The 25,323-nt window shown below is 40.8% G+C and overlaps 1 protein-coding gene across 5 annotated transcripts in view; it reads right to left on the reverse strand.

Annotated features, from left to right (window-relative positions):
* Positions 1-25,323, reverse strand: part of PCSK5 (proprotein convertase subtilisin/kexin type 5) — a 455,881-nt gene that overhangs the window by 239,434 nt on the left and 191,124 nt on the right. For all 5 annotated transcript variants that reach the window (XR_006820794.1, XM_046022868.1, XM_046022867.1 and 2 more), the window contains exon 9: positions 18,084-18,184. Coding sequence is in view for 4 of the 5 variants with exons in the window: in XM_046022868.1 (XP_045878824.1) it covers positions 18,084-18,184 (101 nt within the window). In the remaining variant the exon portion in view is untranslated. The remainder of the gene's footprint in view (positions 1-18,083; positions 18,185-25,323) is intronic.

Here is a 25,323-nt window from a genome sequence, read left to right on the forward strand (position 1 = left end):
CTCTGCATCCGGATGTCTCAGACTCCAGGGCTCAAGCTCTGAAGCCCATGGTATGCTTTGTTAGTCACTAAAATCTTACTTGATTAAAAATGCCCAAGGGAGGCTCAAAGGACTTGGTAGGTTTCAGGAAATACTAAGAATTGCATCCCCAACACTCATCCTGATACGAATGAGTGTATGTATGTGTATGTGTGCAGACAGGTAATTTCAAACACAAATGAGAAGTATCCTGAAAGCAATTTAGGAATTAAAACAAAACAGAATTTCTGTCTTAGGACTCACTGCAAAGCTCATTATAGGAGACAATGAAAAAGGACAGTTAAAACCACTGAAGGGAAACAAGCCCAAGAATTTTCTACTATGCTCCTGTCCTTTATGAGTAAATGCAGAAACACACATTGGTAGGACTAAGTCAACTAACCTACCTCTCTATAAACACATGCTCTGAAAACCAAAATAAAGCAAACAGATAACTTTAAGATCTGTTTCAGCTGATGAATAGATAAATCAAAATTAAAAACCCTACAATATGTTGTTGTTACAAAAGACCTTCTAAGGGCTCAAAAATCAAACACAAAGGGAAGACTTAATAGTATTTTAACACAATTCTTCAGAAAAGAAAATTAAAAATAACGGTAAGAAATAAATTAATTAAAACAGCCTGTTGCATAAATCCAAATTATGCTATTAAACATGCAGGTAGGGAAAGCAAAGTCAATTTAAACCAAGTTCATATATCAAGGAGTCAAAGGGGTAAGTCCCTAATTACAAGATATATTTATTTTTAAATATCAGCTTTATTTAAAAATGGTATCTAAAAATTATTGACATTATTTTAAAATCATTTTTTAACCTAAGAAAGTAAAACATATAAACAAAAAAAGAAAGGGCACAGATTTTTCCACAACACAGACATGAATGTATGGATGGCAAGAGTAGTTGCAAATGATGTAACATTTTAGACATAAAAATACTGAAAAGAACAAGGAAGTATAATTTGGCTGAAAGATAAGGTAGTATCTATAATAAATATCTAACAGGATGAAATGTTTTCATCAAAATGTATGGATCAAAGACCATAAGAAAAAAGAAGTAATGGAGGGACCCAGATTACTATTCAGGTAATTTAATCCATTTATTTCAGGGGAAAGACTATAAAGAATTTGTTTATATAGTAGATATAATTTAATAATATTAAAACATATCTCCTACAAAGAGTTCTTAAGAATTCATGGATCAACTAAAAAGCTTTGAAAAAGTTGCTGATACACTGAGCCAAAAGGAAATCTCAACTGCCCTAAGGAAAAACAATACTTCACACACCACTAGTGTGGCTGATTATCTAGTTCATTATCTGACCAGCATACAATGGGAAATCTCAACAGAGACAAAGTTTGTTAAAGATTTGAAAGTACTATTCTCAATCGTCATTCTACCAAGGAGGTAGCCCAAATATCCTTAGAAAGTAATGACAGTCAGCCAAAAGTGTCTTCAGAGGTAAATATGCAGTTTGGAAAAAAAGCATACTAATATAAAAGGAAAAGTAAATGAACCATGATTCATCCAATAAGATTAATAAGAGAATGAAGAGTGATCCTAAAGAAAACAGAAAAGATATTAACACAATAAAAAAAAAAGGGACAAAAGAAAAACAGCATTACTCATGAACAAATCCAAGAACTGGCCTTTTGAAAACAATAATAGCAACAAAACATCTAACAAAGAAAATAATATATAATATGTATCTTATATTGATATTAGATATATATTAAAATATATTATGCTTTAAGTAACAAAATATGCCATTATATCATAGTTATCTTTATAATTATGTATAATTATTAATTAACAAATTTGAACATCTTATGAAATGGACACAATTCTAGAGAATATAGGTAGAGAGAATTAAAACTGAAAAATTTAGCAAAGAATTACCTCTCAGATAAGTTAGGGACAGATGGTTTCATTGAAACTTACAAGGATAGTGATCACAAGTGTCTCCAGAGAAAAGAATAGACACAAAATTTCACAGTTTGTTTTGTGAATTTAACATCACTTGATATATTAAAACAAAAACAAAAACAAACCTGGCAGAGATAGAGGCAGGGTACAGACAGGTCAAGTCAATCTGGATTAGGAAGTTTCCCTCTTCATTTACTACTTATGCTACCATATACTTGAGGGATAAATGGGAAAAAAAATACTTTACAAGATTCTCTTTATATTCCATTAGTGCACAATTAATATTAGCTCACTGTTGTAACAATACAGAACAGACACATACACACACACCCACACACACGTTATTCAGTTAAAGAAACTATAAATGTCACTCAGGAAAATAAACACAAAGCCATATATAAAATATTCTAATACTAAACCAATAGCATACTAAAGAAGCCAAATTTCATTCATAATATAAACAGAAATAATATTTAAAAATCTATTATTCTAACAAATCCCATAAATGATTCCAGTATGAGAATCTAGATACTAAAAATCTCAACAGATACTGAGCAAAGACCCAAATTCCATTTTTAACAAAACCTCTGTAAAACCAAAAATGCTGCATAGCCCATGAAGAAAAGCACACATCAACAAAAAGTGAAACAAAAGTTAAAAAAAATCCAGAGAAAATCAGGACCTAGACATGAAAGCTTATTGTCATTCTTAATAGTTAATATTTTAAGTGGTTAACTAATATAATAGAAACACTAATGATGATTATATCAGCTTCCCTATTTGTAATACTTTACAAATGCCCAAATTTATTTCATCCTGGCAACAATCTGGTGATTCTGGGTAATTCCCCCAAATTTCAGGTGAAGAAACCAAAATTTAACAAGGTCAAGAAACACAATTTTCACTTGTTGAAGGTTACCTAGGTAGTAATGAGGTGGAGGAAGGATTGAACGGAAGCCAGCCTTCTCCAAAACCTGAAGTCATAATGACTACTTTGTACAATAAAGACAAACACCGAAAACCCTCAAATGAACAGAGATAAGTATTACTATAGCAAGAAGCCATGTATATACCCCTGCCCACATAGACCAAAAAACAAGATAATCAGTTACAACGTAATGTGAATTAAAGGGGCTATAGAAAAGAAAAATACACAAGAAATTGTATGTGTTAAACATGAGCAATAACTACTTAAGGGCAAAATGGTAAGAGCAAAGCATACAAATATTTGCCATTCCGAAAATAAGTCTAAACCAAAAAGCATGGAACTAAGGACAAGCCTGGAATGTTATTTTGGCAATAAAAGAGAGATCTGAATAATTCAGAGGCAGATATTCTTGAATGGGAAAACCAACTGTTATAAAGAAGCTCAGATTCACACAGTTGTCGTAAATTGTCACTCAGACTGTTTTGGGCAACATGGCAAAAGGGTTCTAAATTTTTCCTGGAAAAATAAATAGGTAAAAACGCTTGAAGAAAAATTTAAAAAGTGGAATGATACTGAAATGTCAAAAGAACTGACAGAATAATAAACAGAAAACTCACGGGAGACCTTGATGAATTCAATGACTGGAACGCAAAACAAATTGTTTTTAGAGATGGATTACGTAAGAAATGGCATCGAGTAAATGGATCTCTATAAAAATTCAACTTAGATCCTCATACTGAATGCCAAAATAAATTCTACTGAAAAATGAAATGAGAAAACCCTAGATGAAAAATGGAAGTTGGTAATTGAGATAGGAATGGACTTTCTAACCTAGCTCTTAACTTGGGATCCAGAGATTACCCTGGGGTACAGCAAATCCTCTGCTATATGTATGTTTGGGATCATTTCAGGGGGAAAGCATACATAGTTTTTATAAGCATATGTAACATTCTTCAGGAGGTTCAAAAAGATGAGTGATGACTAACTGAAGAATTTATCAAGGACACAGAGAATTGACTGATAATAATGAAAGAACAAAGAAAAAAGTCCCATCTGTCAAAACAATCTGAAGCAAACTTGAAACAAATGACAAATTGATAAAAGTATTTGTAATAACTATGGCCAGAGGTAATATATGGAGCTTATAGTGGTTAAGAAAAATATTAACAAAAAAGACTGGTACATGATTTATAGAGGATTCACAGCATTACATCCGTTTTGAGTGACTTGGAACCATGTTTTTGTAATTCAATTTGAATATTAGTTCCTAGAATTCAGGAATTTCTCAACACCCAATTTCCAATAAGTAGTCATAGACATCCACAATGACCTAAAATCTTCTTGATTCTAAGCTTGCTTATGTTGGACAAAGCGTTATGTAGGTAAAAACGGATGGTAAAAAGAAAAACAAAACAAAACAAACAAACCTAATGGAAGAGGGAAGACAAAACGAACACAGGATCTGAAGGGAAGGTGACTGGCAGATTGAAGACAATAAAGTACGAAACACTGTTGCAATACATACATTGTATACATTAAGAATATTTGGAATGGGCATCGTAGTATATGGAGTTACTTTACTATTCAAGCATAAAAAAGTTGCTGAGTTGTTGAAAGTTGTGTAGGGAGAGTTTTGATTTTTGCTTCTATATTTCTATGCTCTTTATAGTTTCTTTTTTACAACAGGTATGCATTATTTTAGTAATAACAATCTATTTTTTAAAATGGTTCTATTGCTAATAATATTGGTGGAGATAAGTTTGCTCTTCTGGGATCTTTCAGTGTTCAATATTTTAGTGCAAATGAAATCAGTGGAAGGCTGGTAACTTAATTTCGCCAAATAAGGACAGCATCATTTCATACAATTAAGAAAATTTTATACCAAAATAGTGCTTAATTTCCAAATAAGCCACTTAATTTTTTTAAACTAAAAAAAAAAGCCCTTTATTTTTAAAATAACTTACTTTATATTACCAATATATTCTCCTTTGCCTAGTGATCCTTGAACATTCTCACTAAATAACATCTCTACAGACCAGATGGGCTCTGGGCAACCTTTCAATGTTATGATTTCTCAAACTGATCACAAGTATTTTATATTTCAGGTAAGGTATTGCCTATAATGGAGAATTTTAGCACAATGAAAATTATAAAATGGAATACATCTGCTATGGTAATGAGGTTATTAGATGTCAACTCCAATGGCACCTAAATTCAGAGCGATGAATAAGAATACGGCTTGACTAATATGATCACTCCCAGATCATACTGTCTCCAGGAAGCTCCCTCTTACATTCTTTCAAGTTGGTTATAAAGGTTTCCAATGGCCAAATAACAAGCAGACTCCTCTGAGAGCCTGCCTTAAATTTCCCTCAATTCTCTTCCCCCTCCCAACATACCCTGGTTGTGCATCAAGTTTTTCAGATAAACTGGCATGCACCAAAAATAGAAAATTGAGGGGTATCTGGGTGGTTCAGTCAGTTAAGTGTCCAACTCTTGATTTTGGCTCAGGTCATAATCTCAGGGTTGTGAGATCAAGCTCTGCATTTGGCTCTATACTGGGCGTGGAGCCTGTTTAAGATTCTCTCCCTCTCCCTCTGTCCCTACCCCCCCAAAAAAGATAAATAAATTTAAAAAGACAATTGTCAAAAACAGACAACTAATTGTCTTTAAAAAAGACAATTAAATTAAAGCCTTCACTGGATTCTGGATGAATAATTTTTTTTTTTTAAGATTTTATTTTATTTATTTGACAGAGAGAGAGATCACAAGTAGGCAGAGAGGCAGGCAGAGGGAGAGCAGGAAGCAGGCTCCCTGCGGAGCAGAGAGCCCGATGCGGGGCTCGATCCCAGGACCCTGAGATCATGACCTGAGCCGAAGGCAGCGGCTTAATCCACTGAGCCACCCAGGCGCCCCTTTAAACTTTGAAGGGATGTCCAGTTTTCAATCATGTATGGGCATATTTCTAAATATTGGTAGAAATAAAAAAATATAGATTATTTCTCCTCTTCACTTGGACTCCTGTTATCTAAGTCTTGGTCATGATGTCAAGCAGCATTGGATAAGAAAGGGTGAAACTCAGTTAATGCTGCAATGAAACGATAACTCAGGAAAACTCAAAAAACCCAAGTGTAAGTTGGATCACCTTTATGACTTCACTTTCAGCAAAAATACTGTCATCTCGTTGGTGGCCCTCCCTAATCCTTCCCTTATTTGCCATTATGACATTTCCCTACCCTTAGACCATCAGCACATCCTATCACAATATCATCCTTTATTTTTTTCTTTTATAGCACTTACTGTCAGATGTAATTAACTTGTATGCCTCCCTTCGCTGGAATGCATGTTCTCTGCGAGCGAGGTTCAAAGCATCCCATGCATTTGGGATGAACCTACTGTACCATTTCTGGCAGATCAGCATGGGACATCCATGTTTTGCTCACAGATGTATTCTAGTTCTACGCATGGTGCCAGACACACATAGAGTTACATCAGAATTCTGATGCTCAAGATTCCAACAATGACTATACCTGTATTGCAGTTTCCAAGATGGGGAAGAAGGTGTTTCAAAATAGAGATGATGGTAACAAGCATGACTCTAAGCATTTCTTGAATCAATCAATCAACATTTGGAATTAAAACAAAATTTGTTGGCATGGATACCCTACTATCTACAGCTACCTTAACAGATACCTAATTCATACTTTTCAATAACTAAAGGGAGACTTCCTTCTCTCCACTGATTCATTCCCTCAATACATGAATACTTGATTGCCTACTATGTGCCCAATATTATTCTTGGTTCTGTCGGGGCTACTGCACATCCTCACTTTCAAGACAGCTGACAGGCCAAGGGGATGGTTTCTTCCTGTGGTCTATGGACCACTTGTAATTTTTTTATTTTTAAGTAATCTTGATACCCAACCTGGGGCTTGAACTCACAGTCCTGAGATCAAGAGTCACATGCTCTCCTGACTGAGCCAGCCAGAGGCCCTCAAAATCTACATTTTTAAACAAGATTCTTTATGACTCACACATACTAAAGCTGAAAAAAAAAATCTTCAGAGTATAGCTTGAATTCCTTTTTTTTCTATAAAGTCCTCCTAAATCATCCTTATTCAAAGTTTTGTCACCCTTCTCCGTACTCATGGCCCTTGTACTGCCCAGCAGCCATTTGCAATAAAGCATATCTTGTTATAGCACTTACAGCGGAAAGGTGATTCGGTATAATAGTGCGTTCTGGTGTCACGTCACCTGAATTCCATTTCTAGATCTACCGCTTTCACCTGGATCAACTTCTAAGCCTCTTCCCACATCTGAGATAGGAAGCTAATGCCTACCTATAGTACTGCTTTGAGGACTAAGTGAGATAACCAATAAAAGATCTCCGCTCCGTACTTGGCACAGAACGAGCAATCGGCGAAAGCTGTCTGCTGTTTTTATTTTTCATCATTTTATTTTTTGATTTTACCTTTTTGCACTCTGATGCACTATTTCCACACTCAACTGAGGCAACAAGAAACTTCTGTCCCCTACACAGCATGTCGCGGTCAGATGTACTATGACTTTATGGGTTAGAAAGACACTACGAGGCCTCACAGGAATATTGTTTTTCCAGGATATGCAAAGAACATAAAAGTTTACTTTGCCTTGGACACCCATATGATTACACAGTAAGTTACCTTACTGTGTAAAAGAGAATGCCCATGTTCTCTTCACACACCTTTCAGAGATGAGAAAAATGAGATTAGAAGTTTCCTTTCAAAATCCCTTCTCACATACTCCACCCCACTGTCCCCACCCTAGACTTAAACCAAGAGAAGCTTTCTACATTGCTATTTTCTCAAAGTGGTATCATTACTTATAGAAATCTCAGGCATAGGGTCCTTTGAGATGGAATTCTTGTCAAGATGGTGGAGAGCCTGGCATATGATAGATAATGATATAATTATTATAAAATGAGTCAAGTCCCAGAAGACACCATAAAGGTCTTTCCCACCTTCAATCTTAAACCATCAGATCTATCCACTTCATCCACTATCACCACAAATGGAGAAAAGAAAATCCAAGATGGCCAGAAATAAGCTAATCTTCTACACACAAAATATCTTTCTCTTTGTGTGCAGTTGCATTCCAGTATCCCAGATTACTTCACTATGAATTTGTTGCCTTGAGCTCACGCCAAATCAAATGTCATCATCGACTTGTTGAGGTCAGAATGCATACATCTTGTATGCTAGTGAAATGACATGCTTTTCAGTCTGTCGTTTCTACTTCTCTACATTTCTCTTCTACAGATGGCAAAATGTATTATGCTTCTTCAAAAACTGGAAAAAGAATGCTGGAATCAGCTAAACACAGAATAATAATAGTGTCACTAGGAACAATTATTTTCTTCTGAACAGATGACACAGAAGTACCCTAGAAGTAAAAAATTATAGGCTAAGACAACGTGACCTTATACAAGACGGATTCAAAACTCAAGAGGACCTGGTATAAAAATAGCGTTGAGTTCTAACCGGGTTTCAGTATAGAGTTTAGGAATATATCTGAGAATGTTCAAATACAAAGATAGTGATACTTGATGAAGCCGTACAGTAAGTCACTTCGCAGAATGAACTGAAATATGCTTTGATTAAAGTGATTAAGTTAGGAAACTATGGGATGAAACTATAATGGACCCAGGGATGGGGGAAAGGGAGCTACTCTTATTCTTAATAAGAAAAATTATATTTGATAGTATTTAGGGTGTTACCATAGACGTTATCAAGAACAAAAATTTACTGGCAATGAATAAAATCCACAAACCTTCAAGGGGTTAAATTTAAATACTAAATTTTAGATATTTCTTGAAGAACCCACTAACTCATTAAGTTTTCTAAGCAATCTGATGGGGGTAACTGCATAAAAGTCAATGTGCTATTATCACCCTATTAAAATTAAAGGATAGAGCAGTAAATGAGCAATTTATAATGTAAATAAATCCATATTCTTTATTTTCTCTCTTTTTAAAAATGCAAATGGTCTCAGTCCTTTATAGCTACCATGATCTTAGTGAAAAGCATTTTCTAAGAAGAAATAAATTTCTGGGGGAGCCGATGCACCAAAGTGCAGTCAGTAATTGTAAGACAAACTGGCTACTGGTCTTGTTGCAAGACCCGGAGGCCCAGAGATCTACTCCCATGGGTATTCATGCTTCTTTCAATTCTTAGGATCCCATGGAAAGAATAAAGGGTGTCTATTTCAGTAAATGGTATATAATCTACCCAGGAGCTCCGCTAAGAAACTACACCTCAGCCTTGAGTTTTTCTTTTCCCCCAAAGCACATTATTCTAATTATTTCCTGTTTGCTGTACCTGCAAAATGAACATCAGATCTATCCACTTCTTTCTGTCTCCATCATCATCACCCTGACCAGGCTACCCTAATCTCTCCTGAACTATGGTACTAGCTTCCAAAATGGTACCTGCTTTGCTCCTACACCAAGAGTTCTTCAAGGAGAAGCTGAAATGATCTTTAGAAATTTTAATCAAATCATTTCTCCATCCTTAAAAGACTCCATAAATCTCAGTCATGCTTACTTGTTATGATGCCTTATGGGATCTGGACTCTTCCAAACCCTGAGCTCACAGTATCCATGCTCACTGTATCCATCCACAGTATCCATCCATTTCTCAAACCCAGGAACCTTATTCCAACTACACGGTCTTCCCAACTTGCTCCTCCCTCTCCCTGCAATGCTCCGTCCAGTTCTCTACCAGCGAGCCTTTGCATATTTCAGGTCTCTCGCTAAAACGTCACTTCCTCCAAAAGGTCTTTCCATCATCACTCTAGATAAAATGGGTCCCTTCATCAAATTACTCTCCATTATCCTACTCTGCTTGTGTTGTTCTTCATATTTATCATCTATAAGTTTATTATATTTGTTTGTTATAGACTGTTTATTACATTTGTTTGTTACAGACTGCTTTGCCAAAATGGACAAAATTCCTTGTCTGCCAACCAACCATTCAATTCACAATGTCTAGTATAGGAACGGACGAGTAGACCATTAATATAGGTCTACTGAATGGATGCATGATTCCATCTAAGCTCAATGATACCAACACCCATGTTCTCTTTACACACCTTTCAGAGATGAGAAAAATGAGATTAGAAGTTCCCTGTCAAAATCCCTTCTCACACACTCCACCCCACTGTCCCCACCCTAGGCTTAAACCAAGAGAAGCTTTCTACATTGCTATTTTCTCAAAGTGGTATCATTACTTATAGAATTCTCAGGCATAGGGTCCTTTGAGATGGAATTCTTGTCAAGACGGTGGAGAGCCTGGCATATGATAGATAATGATATAATTATTATAAAATGAGTCAAGTCCCAGAAGACACCATAAAGGTCTCTCCCACCTTCAATCTTAAAGCGATCCTGCTTAGGTTAAATCACAAATCAGACACTTACAACATGAGACATTTCTAACGTAACATAGGACACCTGGCAAGGAAAAATGCTGGCGATTGCAACTGAACCGAGAACTACTCTTCTTAAGAAGCAATCTTCGTTGTTATAGCAATAAGAGCAAAATACGTTCAGTGACTCCTATATTTTTGAAAATAAAACTAAGCAAAAGCAGCAGCTAACAATCACCTGATGACTTCTCTGTCTTCAGTTCAGTCTCCAGGCGACTCAACTATCCATCCCTTCCTAGCGTCTTCATCTCAGGAAGGGGACACAGAACATCAGGCTTAATCTCAAGACAATAAAGGCTGAAGAAGCTTCCTGACCAGGGCTTTCCCTGCAATACAGGACACCCTTGGAAGCTGCACTGTTTGAAGGCCATTAACCACTAGTTAGGTACAAAGCTGAGGCAGGCGAAAATTGGCTTCCACATAATTTGAACTCACAAAGTGCTAGAGGACACAGTGTATTGTCTGTGTGTGTGTAGACATAACAAAGCTATTTTCAAGCACAGTGCTGGCAGAAGGCCCGCGGTAACTGCTCCGTGGGTCTGGTTACAATTATTGCACTATAGGGAATCATCCAGGACCGTTCATCCCTTCTCTGTCTGCTGGCCCTCAAGTGGAAATGTGCGCTGTTTTTACCTCACAAACCTTTTCAGCTCTCCTCCCCTGATCACATTTTAAGTCTCCCCACCCTCCTCATGCTCCCATCCCAACCCTTCATGCCAGAAATCTCGGCTAAATGCTAAGCCCAAACTACGACATTACAGTACTCGAGAGAGTCCGAGAGTGTGGGGAAAGAGGGAGAGCATGTTAACTCCATCCTTACCCTCGTCAGTTCTACAGAATCCGGGCTCCTGGCCCGTATTCTCACTCTTTGTGCATGTGCCTCTGAAGCTGTAAGTGAAATAAGTAAAACCCTCCTAAAAGCTAAGAGTTGATACGTTCTCTGCTGTTTTACCTCAACAACCAAATGCATTTGCCTCCCCGCCCGCTGCAGCGTTTCGTACAGGGGAATGTGGCCCTTGGGAGAATTTCTGATGGAACATTTTATACTGAAATGTGTTTTTAATTAAAAAAAAAAGAAGATAAGAAGAGTTTATAAGATATCAGGCCTACAATGCTAACCCCAATATTTTAGAAATGTTTATGTCTATCAAGTCCTTCTTATGTGGGCTCCCCGCACAATGGTCAGTTCTAGAACTTTGAAGCCCCTCCATTAGTTACTTTAACTCAGCTTATTAAAAACTCTAGGCACCATGTCAACTGTCCCAGGTATGGATTTCTCTCAGTAATTGAATCTCAAATATTTGAGGGCATTCCCTCATATTTTTCCTCCACTGGAAACATACATAGGTAAGACAGAGGTTATAATAAAAGGCAGAGAGCAAAGGCATAAAGTGGTTGATCAGTAGGAACAGCATAACATTTATACAGATGGACTTTGTAGGTTTATAAGAAATGCAGATGGTAAGTTGAATTTCCTGAGAGGAGAATTTTCAGAATGGTTTTTCTGAAATCAACAGCATATGGTGTGAATCATCTTGTGGTTCAACACATCTTTAATTCTTCACACACTGACCTTTCTGTGTCTTCCATTATCCCTTTCACTAAAGATCAAAGGTAGAGGGACTTCTCTTGGAAGCGAAGGGAGGGAATAACATCATGCCTTTATTTTACCCGTGTTAAGCCCAGTTCTAAGGAACAATCAGTAAGCTGGGTAAGGGATGCGTTGATGTGGGGTGGGGAGAAGTCACTAATCAACACCAACGAGAGGAACTAAAAGATAAAAACAACGAATATATGAGATTGAGCAATGCTGTTCACCTCATTTCCTGGGTACAAAAAATAAGAAGGCTGGACTAGATGGATTGATCTAATGTTTGTTCGGAAATGACCTTTTGCAAAACACTGTGCTTAGATGTCACAGAGGATATGAAAGCATCATGGAGCCAAAGTTCCAAGTTGGATCACGGAGGCTGACCATTTCTGTTTTCGGCCAAATCCTGCACGCTCCCCCAAAATGATTGCACCGGCTTTTGTAAACAATTCATGCATATATGTTAGTGTCTATCTGCCTCCCTTTGAAGGCAAGCAACAGGTTTTGCAAATATCTGAATTACGTCCTGCCTAATTCACTTAGCATGTAGCATGATGCTTTAATATTTTTTTTTAGTATGTATCAGATATTTGTTATATGCATATAAATAAAGACCGAAAGGTACAACCCTTCATCTCAAGGAGTTTAAGCCTCATTTGGAAGAGAATTCATATAAAAACATCTGTAGTACAACAACAAATTAACTAAGTTACCTCATACTATATCCTCTCTCTATACATTCTAGAACCTGTGTTCTACAAATATGTATATGGTATGTTCCAATGGGACATCTGAACTAGGAGAGAACAGACAGGTAATAAGAAGGAGATGAGCCTACCTAGAGATGTGTGTGTCTGTGTGTCCACGAAGCTAGCATACCAGAAGCAGCAAATGCTTAATACACTTCAGGTATATTTCTAGTACAGAATTTGTATATTTTCTGCCACCCTAATTTGTGTATTCTCTGAAGTTAGGTCCAGATACATGAGATGAGATGTTCTCAAAGGAAGGTAGCCCCTGAGATCTGAAATCTGAGGAAAATGTTTCCGGCTCACTTAAAACAAGGATTAGTGGAATGTTCTGTGTATCAGTTATACTCCTTCTCAGAGTCCTGAATAATTTTAGAAATTTCTACCCAACTCAGTCCCTTTTATTGACCATTCATTGTGCAACAGTTCTTGATTGCTGAATATATGTTACTCAAATTTCTAATGAAAGACCTATTTGCAACTTAAGGCCAAAAGCTTTCTTTCTTTCTTTTTTTTTTTTTTTAAGATTTATTTATTTATTTGACAGACAGAGATCACAAGTAGGCAGAGGCGCAGGCAGAGAGAGAGAGGGGGAAGCAGGCTTCCTCTTTAGTAAACTTAAATTCTGAATGTCCTGAGCTAATGCTGGTAATTGAATATATAAAAGACTCCAGTAAACTAGCTTCTCTTTGCTAATAGTTACAGACTCAGATCAGGGAAACTTTCAGTAAAACATAGTATAAGAAACTGAATAGTAGGGGCACCGTGGTGGCTCAGTTCATTAAGCTCTACCTTTTGCTCAGGTCATAATCTCGAGGTTTTGGGATCAAGCCCCACGTCGGGCTCTATGCTTAGTGGGGAGTCTGCTTCTCTCACTCTCTCTGCCCTTTCCCCACTCATGTTCTCTCTCTCTCTATCAAATAAAGTCTTTAAAAAAATAATCTGAACAGTATCTTTTTATGAACATCAATTATTTCAATTTTTATTTTATAAACCATTTAGTAGGAAACATATGTACTAACAACTGTCTTTTCTCTTCTGAGAGGCTAGAGGACCAGCAATATATATATGTTCGTGTCAAGATGCAAGGCTGTTTTTACATGTGACCTGGTGTTCTTCTAGGCTGCTCCCCTAAAACCATTAGTCATGTTTCACTACTTTCTTCACTTAAGAACACTCATTTTACCAGAACTTTCTGAGTTACGCTATACAAAAGTACATTACTTGAAGCAGCAACAGCCCAAATGATAATTAGTTCACTCCTAATCACTGATTATATATTCACACTCTGCTGAAAAACCTGAAAATTCCTTCCAACTCCACAAAACCCAAATAACTGAAATATCATAAACCGCTGAACTAACACAGGACAAGAGCACCCCAACACAAGAGGTTTTCTCCCCTCTCTTTCGAGAGTGCAATTTTATCTCTCATTCTGAAATTGCTTACGATTTCTAGAAAGCTAAGACATGTACAACTTTTGGTGCCCAAGCCACGTCCTCGGGAGGGAAGGAAACTACCCTATTTACTAGAAAGGTAAAGTTTGCGATCAGGCGTCAGAGGCAGGAGAGCTCAAACCCAGAAAGAGTAGGAAAGGTGGCAGTTTTAGAGCCATTCCAAATCCCTCCTGACTTGGGAGGATTCACTTAACCTGAGATCTGGGGTGCGCTACAGGGGAGTCTGTTATGACACATGTTCCTACACATTCATGGGAAAAGGATGGCCTGGGCCGGAGGTCGGGGAGGGGTGTCTGTCCTGTGAGCCGTCACAGCCGAGTTAACTCATGACCCAGCTTTTGTCGGGTTGGGATAAGAGATCTGCACCCTGGAAGCGTATCTGTTTCTGAGGTTTGCATCTGTTTTTGTTTTCTCTCCTCTTAGATTCCTAACAAGGTGTTTTTTTGGGTGTTCATTTGTGTTTTGGGAAAACGTCCAAGGGGAGGGGAGCAGGAAGAATCCAAATGGCGGAGAGCCCAACGCTTCACAGGGCTCCGAAGGGAGATCTACTGTTCTGACGCAGGCGAGCACCTGCAGGTGCGGAGAAATCAGGCTGCGGGGAGCTCGGGAGGTGGGAGCTTTCCCTGAGTAGATACTGCAGTCTAGTGACCTTCAGAGAAATGAAACTGCTTCCCTCCCGGACATGGGGGGTTGGACGATGCCAATCAGCAGGCACCGAAGCCCGGGCCGGTGGCTCTTCATCCCAGCCCTGCATCTCATCGTTCCTCACTGACCTGAGCGGGGGATACGTGTCTGGAGTGTGGCAGTGTCCTGGGGCGTAACTCTGCCTCGCTCTGCCTTTTTCCTCCTCTCTTCTTACAAGGGACTGTCTTGTAGATGACGCTTTTCAGCTTGTGAGAGGAGAGCCAGACTCTCCAAACACCAAGGTCCAAGCATTGCTGGAAAGTACTAGGATAAGAGGAGATCCTGGGGAAAAGGTGTGGGGGCTGCAGAGTGGGTGAGGTTGGTGGTGCTCTTGGCTCCAAGTTCTTAGTTCCAGGTACGTTTTCCTTATGTGGGAGGAAATTATTGATCCCCGTAGATCAATCATGTCTGAACCCTTCATTTAATCCTCAGATGGCTTTCTCCTAGCCTCCACCTTCACTTGGAGGCAAAGACTGGCTTGTAGAACAAGCCAATGGAGTTAAGAGCAAGGTCAATCCTTTCTTATTTCATCAGATTACTGGCCATCTACTTTGGCCCCACGATCAAACTGAACTGCTTAAAATCTTAACCTACAGTCGATTTTTCCAGGTAGAGTTTATCCTGCAACCTTCCTTCCACCCATCACACTTGTGGCAAAAATGAGTCTTTAAAAATGCTCAGAATGGGGGCATCTGGGTGGCTCAGTGGGTTAAAGCCTCTGCCTTTGGCTCAGGTCATGATCTCAGGGTCCTGGGATCGAGCCCCGCATCGGGCTCTCTGCTCCGCGGGGAGCCTGCTTCCTCCTCTCTCTCTGCCTGCCTCTCTGCCTACTTGTGATCTCTGTCTGTCAAATAAATAAATAAAATCTTTTAAAAAAATGCTCAAAATGCAGACAAAGAGAAAATAGACAAAGACTTTCGGAGTGTTCCCAGTCCCAAAGCGAACTTCTCCAGCTGAGTGGGCTGTTTGGGGCACAAATGTTAAGGATTTTTCATTTGAGCTTAAATAGTGCTCAAAAGAATTGTTGAAATATTAGTGTTACAGCAATATCCCGAGGAACTGAGTATCACGTCGGTCTACAGTCACAGACAGGACCCTTGATTGCTGAGTTTGAGATGACAACCATTTTTGGGGGGAATGGGGAGATGGCAGGAAGAGTTCCTGACTTTTTTTCCCTTCGGTATTTTGTGCCTCGGGAAATACTCCCAAGAAATACCCCAGAATTTCAGGATGAAGAGAACATATTTTCAAAAATCCAATCAACAGTGACCCCCTTAAAAACAGACGGTTAATGGAGACTTCTGGGGGCAGAACTGCCCAGTGAAATGTAACAGGGTAAGTGCAAGTTCTTTGCTACACCCGAACTTCCGCCACGTTAAAAGATAGAATATTCTACCCGCTTGGCACCTCTCTCTCTTTCTGACAAATAAATAAATAAAATCTTCACAAGATAGAATATGCTGAAATGATTAATATTTAACCTCATCCAAAAGGAAGAAATACAAACATCTGTGGGAAGCTGGTCTTCCCTTAGCACCAATGCGTAGGCAAGAGGCCAAGAAGAGATACAACATCCGCCATGTCTGGGATGTTTCCGACCCCACAAAATTCATATGTAGACACCTACTGCCCACCATGACGGTACTAGGACGTGTGGCCTTTGGGAGGTGATTAGGTCAGGAGGGGGGAGCCTTCATGAGTGCGATTAGTACCCTTTTAAGAGACCCCAGAGAGCTCCCTTGCCTTGCCCCTTCTTGGTACCATGGGACCCACTTAGGAAGTGGACCTTCACCAGACACTGAATCTGCCAGTATCTCGATTTTAGACTTCCAGACCTCTAGCAAAAGCAGAAATAAGTATCCGTGGTTTATAAGCTACCCCATTTATGGTATTTTTTGATAGTGGTCTGAACAGACTACAGTAGCCCACAACCAAAGCTCTGTTTTTCTGCCTGTCTTACTCCAAGGCTTTCCATGGCTTATAATGTACTCTTTCCACATTACTTCAAGGCCCGAGAGCCTTCACCCAGGTTCCCTGCCTTAAAAAGAAGCAGCTGTAAAGGCACTGCGAACGAGCCAGAACCTTTCTTATTGAAGTACCGAGTCTTGTCATGATTCTTGCATTCTTTTCCGGTCACCTACTATCACTGTACGTCAGGGTAGGACTAAATCGAAGGATCTTTCCCTTCCTCCCTCAGGCAGGGGTGCAAGGCTATTTTTGGAAAAACACTTATGTTATTACTTCAGTTGCTTTGATGGTCCCCTTGTAGGAAGGGTCGGAGTGCACGCCCACGGTCCCTTTTCTAAAATCTTTGGACCTGATGTGCTTGGAATTCAAAAATTTTTTCAGATATGGCATCCAGAGCACATATTACACAAAACTTCCAATGGAGGTGGCGGGAGGGCCGGGGGGGTCCTGAGCCAGCACCTTGTAATCAAATACATTCATATTTCTGTGGTAAAATGTAGGAATTTTCACGACAAATACTGTTAAAGGCTTTACACCAGTTCAGGGCAGCTTTGCCATGAGAGAACATTGTATGTCAAATGTGCAAAAGAACTTCCAGTTTTCTGGACGTTTCGGGTTTTGAAAGTGAGGGTAAGAGAGTGTAGATCTGTATGAGGTTTTGAAAGAATGAAGGTCAGTGATTTCTAAGAGTTAAGAGAGTAAAATCTGCTGGTGTTTAGAGAAAGGTGGGACCGACCGCGTATCATCCAAGGGGCCTCTTCAAAGGGATCTTTCAGACACAGAATTTGACCGTGTTGAACAGGACAGAAGGTAGATGGGTTGTTCCTGTCCCTGCACCTCTGTCATAGGACCTGGACACAGTCTGTCCCCCAGAGGGAGCGCTATTGTCCTGGAATTTGAGCTGCCTCACTGTTCCTCAGGGAAAGGGCCCCCGACTGCTCTGAGACTCACAGGAACATTCCCAGACTGGAATAAAAACCTCAACAAGGCAAGAGTGTTGGAGCCAATTGGCATGCTTGCGCTATGACTCCATAATAAAGTAATTACACAGTTTGATTTTGTAAGGATATAAAAACCAAAAAAAAAAAAAGTGTTTTTTTTTTCTTAATATAGGGAAAACAATTCTTGCTAAAACCCTCATCTTTGGCGTTTTAAAGGTGGGACTTAGAAGGTTCTCTATTCTGGGTTCTTGTGCTAGGGATTCTATAGTAGGGGATGGGTAAGTGGTCCTTGAGATGAGGGGCTGTTGTCAGCGGAGACATAGGGAGATAAAGGCTTACTTGGCTTCCAGGGCCAGCGCGATGATGCCCGCGGCCATGGGGGCCGAGGCCGAGGTCCCAGTGTGGTTGTCCGTGCAGCGCTGCCTCAGATCCGTAGTAATCTAGAAGACAGAAATGAAAAATTTAGGGTTCTGGGGCCATGGGAATGAATGAAATTCCCTCATAAAAGTAGAACGAAGGGGCTGTTGAAACAGTTGTTTTACATTCCTTGTTCCTGCATTCCCGTGACTGTATCACTTCTAGAGAATCGCCTGTGTAAATCAACTTTGAAAAGAGAAGCATTTGGAAATCAGACTCCGCTTCTGTTAAAACCGGGGTCAGGACTAGGGCGAGTCTTTGGCTTGGAACATAGGGGTTATGCCTGTGTGCCCTTCCATTTCCCCCCCGAACCCCCACTTGCCACTTGCTTCACCCTGGACCCAGCTCTAGTTAAAACTAAAGTTCTTTCATGACCCCAACATTTTTCATGATCAGATATGTTGAAGCAACCACCAGACCCTGCAGTAGGCATTGGAAGCATGAAAGCACATGGTCTGGCCTTGCCCTTCCAGAACGGATACCTTGGGAGAGGCATGGGTTTTAAGCAAAGGCGTGCTCTGCCATAGATGGAACATGGGTTTCTGGCATCCACAGAAATGATGCAGGGAAGAACCAAGACCTCCTCAAAGATTTAACGTGAATACCCAAAACAAGGTTGAACCCAGGGTGCCTGAGGGGAAGTTACTGCACTGAGGGCCTGGAGGTATATTACAGAAGGAGATTTTGCCATTTCTCCACTTTTGAGATCAGAATGTGAGAACTGGATCATTTTTTCCCTCTTGGTTTGAATCCAGTTTACTTCAGCTGCGGCTGAATAACATTGCTATCAGCAAGAGCCCTGCTTTTAAACCTCCCCTTCATGATCATTTCACTCAGGGAGAAGAAGTTGAAGTGAGATTCTCCTTCACAAGACAAATGAAACACGCTGGGGTAAGACTTTGCAAACCAGTGAATGCACAAGCCTCATGAGGTGAGCTGGTGCCCGTCTCGAAGTTACTGGAAGACAGCGGTCAAGCTTTGTTTAGTATCAAGACAAATAGGAAAACTGAGGTGAAATTTCCTCAGAAAGGTGTGGGGGGACAAAGGCAGTGGAAGGCAAAGTCCTGTGGTTCTAAGGTGTATCCTTCCAGTGTGGAGATTGGTTGATTTGGAAAGAAATCTGATCTTCACAGGAAGAAAGCACTGCGTAAGTCTTCAGAAATGAGCCTTTCCTTAATAGTTTCCTCAGAGTCCCCTGAGGATGTCTGAATGGACTCTTTAATTATCTGGTATGGATCTACATTGACACGCTAGCTGACCTAGTCTCACACAGGGCCAACAGTTTTCTTTTCTTTGTTCCTTTTGACACTTTTAATGTCATCAGACCATCCATACCAGAGAGGCACCGATACCCAAGGAGTAGCAGAATGAACAAAAATATAAAAAGCCATAAGACATGGAGGTGGGAGCCTTACCCTCTTTTCTTAAATAAGTGAATGGTGGCCAAGAGCCCCCACAGTGTGTCTGGCAAGCCAGGGAGGTTTTTTCTTGATTAACAGATGTGGTTAGCTAGCCATCTTCTGAACCTCTGTGTTGGATGCTTATAAGATGTTTGGGTAAACAGAGCCCTACCCACTCCTGCATAAGAAACTTTCTGGATTTTTATTCATTGACTTCAAAAGGTATTTTTTGAGTTTTTTTTTAGTTGAGGTAAAAAAGCATGTAACACAAATTACCATCTCAACAACTTTTTAAGGGTCAAGTATAGTATTGTTAACTATATGCATGCTGTTGTATGAAAGATCTCTCTAGCACGTTTTTATCTTGTATGAGTAACACTCCACCCACTAAACAACTAAACAACTCTCCATTCTCCCCTCCTCCCAGTCTTTGGTAACTGCCATTTTACTCTCTGTTTCTATGAGTTTAACTATTCTAAGGTACCTCATATAAACATAATTGTATGTATTTGTCTTTGCGTGTGTGTGTGTGTGTGTGTGTGAGGTCTGGCTTATTTCACTCAGAATAATGTCCTCAAGTCTCGTTTTGCTGTAGTACATGGCAGGATTTCCTACTTTTTAGGCTGTATAATATTTCATTGTATGTATTTACCACATTTTCTTTCTTCATCCACTCATCAGTGGACATTTGGGGACAGTCTCTGGGCACTTGTGAATAATGCTGCCAAGAGCACGGGGAAGCAAAGATCTCTTCACAATCCTGTTTTCAATTCTTTTGACTATGTGACTAGAAGCAGGACTGCTGGATCATTAAAGGGACGTCTACTTCATTTGAAATTGCTGGTCAACACGCAGCCTTGTTTTCCAAAGTTCTGGTCCGTACGTCAAGGCATAAACACCCCAGAAACAGTCTGTTTCCGAGTCTCCAGATCCTCTGTTGTTGAGAGATGGCCCTGCCTGCATTCTTCTCATTTTACCTCACCGTCATGGTCACATTCCTTGGCCAAATTTTCTTTTTTTTCAATGACTTGTGCCTGGATTCAAGATTTTTCACGAAGTCTTCCCACTTGGCTCCTTTTGCTTGTCCTTCAGCTGTACCAGACCCTTGCCGTGCACAGAAACCCATCCAGGATAAACACCCCAAGTGTGTGTAACGTTTTTGAGTCGAATAAAGAGCAAACCTCCCACCAACCTCCAACGCAAATGATAAAAACTTTGGGATGTCAGGTCCACAACAGGAAGAAGGCTCATCCTACAGAGTCCCCAGGTAGAGACGTACATGCTGTATGCGTAAATAAAAAGCCGCCCCATACTTTCGTATATAAACACCAACCACATGTTACATATTCTCAGTATGGCCACGCTTGTGGAATTCCTGACTGGCGCTGGGCTCTCCTTTATTTATTTATTTTTCAAGCACTTTATCTAAAGAAAACCTATGAAGTGAGAAAAGAGCGAAAAGGGGGTGAGGTATGAAGGCCAGGGAGAGCAGGAGAGTAGAAGGGAAAAAGGAATGGAGAGGAAAGAAACAAAAGCAGTCTCCCTCCCTCCTTCCTTCTCACCCTGCTTTCAGGGAAAATTCCAGCTGGGTCATTTCAAGAGGAAGTTACTGTCACTGGTGGAAATATTTAGGCGTAAATTACTGGGAAGATCTAAGGCAGGCTTTTCATCATTAAGAGAAGTCACAGTATCAGGGAATTTGGAGGTCTCTCTTTAGAACGAAAAGGCAAAGACCACCAAGGAGAACGCAGTCTCGAAGAAAAATGATGTCCCCAAAACTGGAACCACATGGGGGACCCCATTAATCACAACACGTGCACGCAAACCCTGACAGCGTAATTTAAAAGCCAAGTTGCGTGGAACAGTCGGCCCGTGTCACGGAGACCGGAGGCTCTACATGTGAGAACGGAAAACTAAAGCCTGGAAGTTTCGATTCCATCTTAAAGCAAGTCTCGAAATTTGGTTTTCATCCCCGGGGATGCATCTCGCGTGCTCCAGACTCCCTCTGTTCACTACCAAATCAGAAACAGAATTCTCCTCCATGCAACTTCTCAGATTGCTCAAAAAAATATCCTCCCTGTCCGTCAGAGTGGGGGAAACAGGAGAGGGCACCAGGCCTCGAGCCAGATCAAAGCTATCCTGGTGAGCAAATTAGACGTTTGGCCTGTCTCTGGATGAAGAGCAGACGGTTTGGGGAATGCCAGCACGTTAGGGATGTCCTCTGTATTTGGTGAAAAGGGGTGGGCCTCGTTCAGGTCTAGGCTCACTCCCTCGGAGCAGAACCCTGGCCTTTTCTCATCCTAAGCTCTTACTTCCTATTATTTCACATTTCATTAGCTGGGCTGATTGGATCTTTTATTCCAGCCTGTTGAGGAAATTCTCCAGGGAACCTTGGCTCAGGCGGACTTTGGCCATGAGTGACAAGTCTTAATAGCAACCCTGGAGTTAAGAGTTTCTATCTCCCTGATATCTTGCGATCTGTTTTATTTTGAAGGGGCCATATTGTCTCCTATCTGTTAAAAGAGCAACCGAACAGATATTTTTAAAACATGAAATGATTCTACTGTCTGTTACGTTGAATGTGTTTCTGGTGTGGAGTTTGATTTGGACAAGGAATGTGCCAGAAAAGCTGTTTCAAACACAGTGATGGGGGAATGAAGGCAGAAAATAAATCTTCAATGTGTCAATGAATAAAACAGAAGAAGCTGATTTATTAAGCATGGCAAAATAAAATACAATGGAGGACCAATTCATGCTCCCTGGGTTCAACCGAAGACTGGTCTAAAACACAGTCATGACTGAGGAAGCCACACAGCACTCCTCAGCACTGTTGCTAGGGGAATCTGGAGGTGAGATGTGCAAAGGTGAGGTTCTGCTTACAAAGGCGAGGCCACTATCGCTGGAGGAGTCTGCCGTCATCTCTGATTTTTGCATTTCCGTCATGTTCAGCTCTGTGCTAGGTAGGGAGCAGAAGCACGGTATTTATTGGCTAAGCTGAATTATTAACATCAAGCTCCCTCAGACTCTACTTGAAGGCCTCCAATTATTAAGAAAGACTTCAAGGGTTTTTTTTGTTGTTGTTGTTTTTTGTTTTTTGGTCAAATCTCCAAATAAAGCTCACACACACTTAGAAGCCACCTACGAAAGAGTATGTGTGTATATGTGCGCGTCTAATCCAGGGCCTAAAGCCGAGCTCTCCCTTACCACCGCTGTTGCTACCCCAAGCTGGATGGCTTAGAAAACCGTCACCACTTGCAACAAGGGGGACGGCACACAACAGGTGTTTGTTTACATGAGTGCACACGCATGTGTGTGCATAAAACTACATTTAAATCCACAGGACCTCTGGGCACTAGGTGCACTATTAACTCAGGAAGTGGGAGGCTCAGAGGGAACAACTTGCCCAAGGAGGCATAGCTACTAAAGAGATGGGTAAGTGGGAGAGGATAAAATCCTGACATGGCTCTAAAAGGAAAAGCTGAGTCACAGGGGGTAGCCATCCGTGAAAGCCAAGATGGCCGCTCCAGAACACTGCTGGTCATGGCGGTGGAACTGGCCTTGAGATTCAGCTCCCATCGGCAAGTGGGCATTGACGCTCTCCTTCGAGGCCACAGTGGAAATTAGAACTTTTGAGGAACAAACTGTCCTTTCCTCTTTTTTTTTTTTTTTTAAAGATTTTATTTATTTGAGAGAGAGACTAAATGAGAGAAAGCAAGCATGAGCAGGAGAGTGGGGAGAAGGAGAGGGAGAGAGGGAAGTCGACTCCCCACTGAGCAGAGAGCCTAATATGGGGCTCAAACTCAGGACCTGGGATCACGATCTGAGTCAAAGACAGACACCGAACTGACTGAGCCACCCAGGTGCCCCTGTCCTTTCTTCTTTTGAACTTTCTCGAGAGATGATGTGTCCAACTTTCCAAACGCACTACAGACATCTGGGTTTGCTTGTCTTCTGCTTGAAAAATAATAACATTTCTCAAATCGAAAGAAGAAACAGAGATGATAGAAATCAACCCCAGCACAAACAGTAGCTATAACGGAATAAGGACTGGGGTGGCCGGGGAGGGCGGGAGCGGGGAGCGAGATGTTTCTGCAAAAAAAGAAAATGCATAGCTGCTAAGGAACACTGAAAGCAATAAGAGAATTCCTCCACATGGAGCTGGTAGCTCAGTCCAAGCCTGAGATACTCCAGGCGGCAAGTTTGTTTTGAACACACAAAAAATAACATGACGTCAGGAGAGGGCTGAGCACAGCCTATATTCTCAACCCTTGGCTCGCAAGACCCCTCCCGGGAGGAACCCGATCACTGCCATATGCCAAGCCCTAAGACAAATTACTGGAGGAAAAAGGGCAAAGGTTGAACTAGTCCCAGAAGAAAGGGATCATTTAATGACGGGAGGGGTTGGGGAGAGAGGGAAGCTTTATTCCCCAAACAGAACTGGGGAGAGATTTCAGGAGGCAGTGAAGGGTGACAGGCAGGACCTTTGATGCCCTTCGACCCAAACAAAGGTTGTAGGTACAGCTTTATCACGTAGCAAGAGTCCTGTGGGCCATTTCCTATGCCAAATATTTTACTGTCAAATACCCTTTGCCTTTCACCCACCGACCAGAAGGAGTTTCTCTTAAAGAAACAGAACATCTCCCTGTCTTCCTGTAGCTATACAAACAGCTCGTGAACATCCCATCCTTCCCAGTGTCTGATGGTGATTTATGCACCAATATTTACTCAGCTCAGGCTCTGGGAAGGAACAAGGCAAAGTCTTCAACCTCACGTAGTTCCTAATCTAGTATTTCACAAAGTTTCCGATCTGTTTTTCCAAAACAGACAGCAAGAAAATGTGCAACATCCTAAATCGTTCTAAGGACACGAGGAAGAAAATCGAACAGATAAAAAGAGTGGGGGATGGGAGCACCCCGATTTTAAGGGAGGTGGGAAAGAAAATCCTCCTTGAGCTGATGCTCTGGAAGAGGCATAAATTAAGGGCTATCTGGCGGGGGGGGTGGGGGGAACAGTACCTTAACAGAGGACACTTGCCGCAAGACAGAGAGCCCTGGCTTGGAGGTCACACAAAAGGCGTAACCTGGAGGAGCGCTGATATCCAGCCACAGGACCCAGCAACCCAGACTGGCGAAGAGCTGCAGGTTTTTGCAAGAGGACGGACGGTCCGAGGGGACTGTGAGACGGTCTTACAATATGAGAATTAAAATAAATTCGCCAAGTAGTGAAAAATAATGGATACCTCTATATTCTCTCTGGATATACACAAACATATACATACACACACACACACACACACGTGTGTGTATATGTATATCACTGTGAAAAGAACCCCACATGGGCCAGAGCAGCACCATTGCTCTCGGACACCTCCAGAGCAGGCGTCCTTTGAAAGAACCCAGAGCATGACCACGTACTGGTGACAAGACGGGCGTGGGTGTCCATCCTGACTTTGGTAGAAATCCAGGCTCTACCACTTCCTGCCTGCCTTTCTTTTACCCTTTCTAGCACTAGTTTCCTCATCTTCAAAGGCAGGACGGCACTTGGTCATCCCGGGCGGAGTTTTGAGGATACCAGGAGATGGTCCATTTAAAATGCACAGTGTAGTACCTGGTACTAATTAGAAGAATAACAAAAATTCCATATTTATGGCATGTTAATATCACGGTGAATGTATGATGTATTCAACATGGAATAAGATGTGGGCATTATTATTAATAAAACCATATTATTTGATCACATGGCTTTAGAATAGCCAGGCATTT

This window comes from Meles meles, chromosome 11, assembly GCF_922984935.1.
Source record: "Meles meles chromosome 11, mMelMel3.1 paternal haplotype, whole genome shotgun sequence".
Taxonomy (NCBI): Eukaryota; Metazoa; Chordata; class Mammalia; order Carnivora; family Mustelidae; genus Meles; species Meles meles.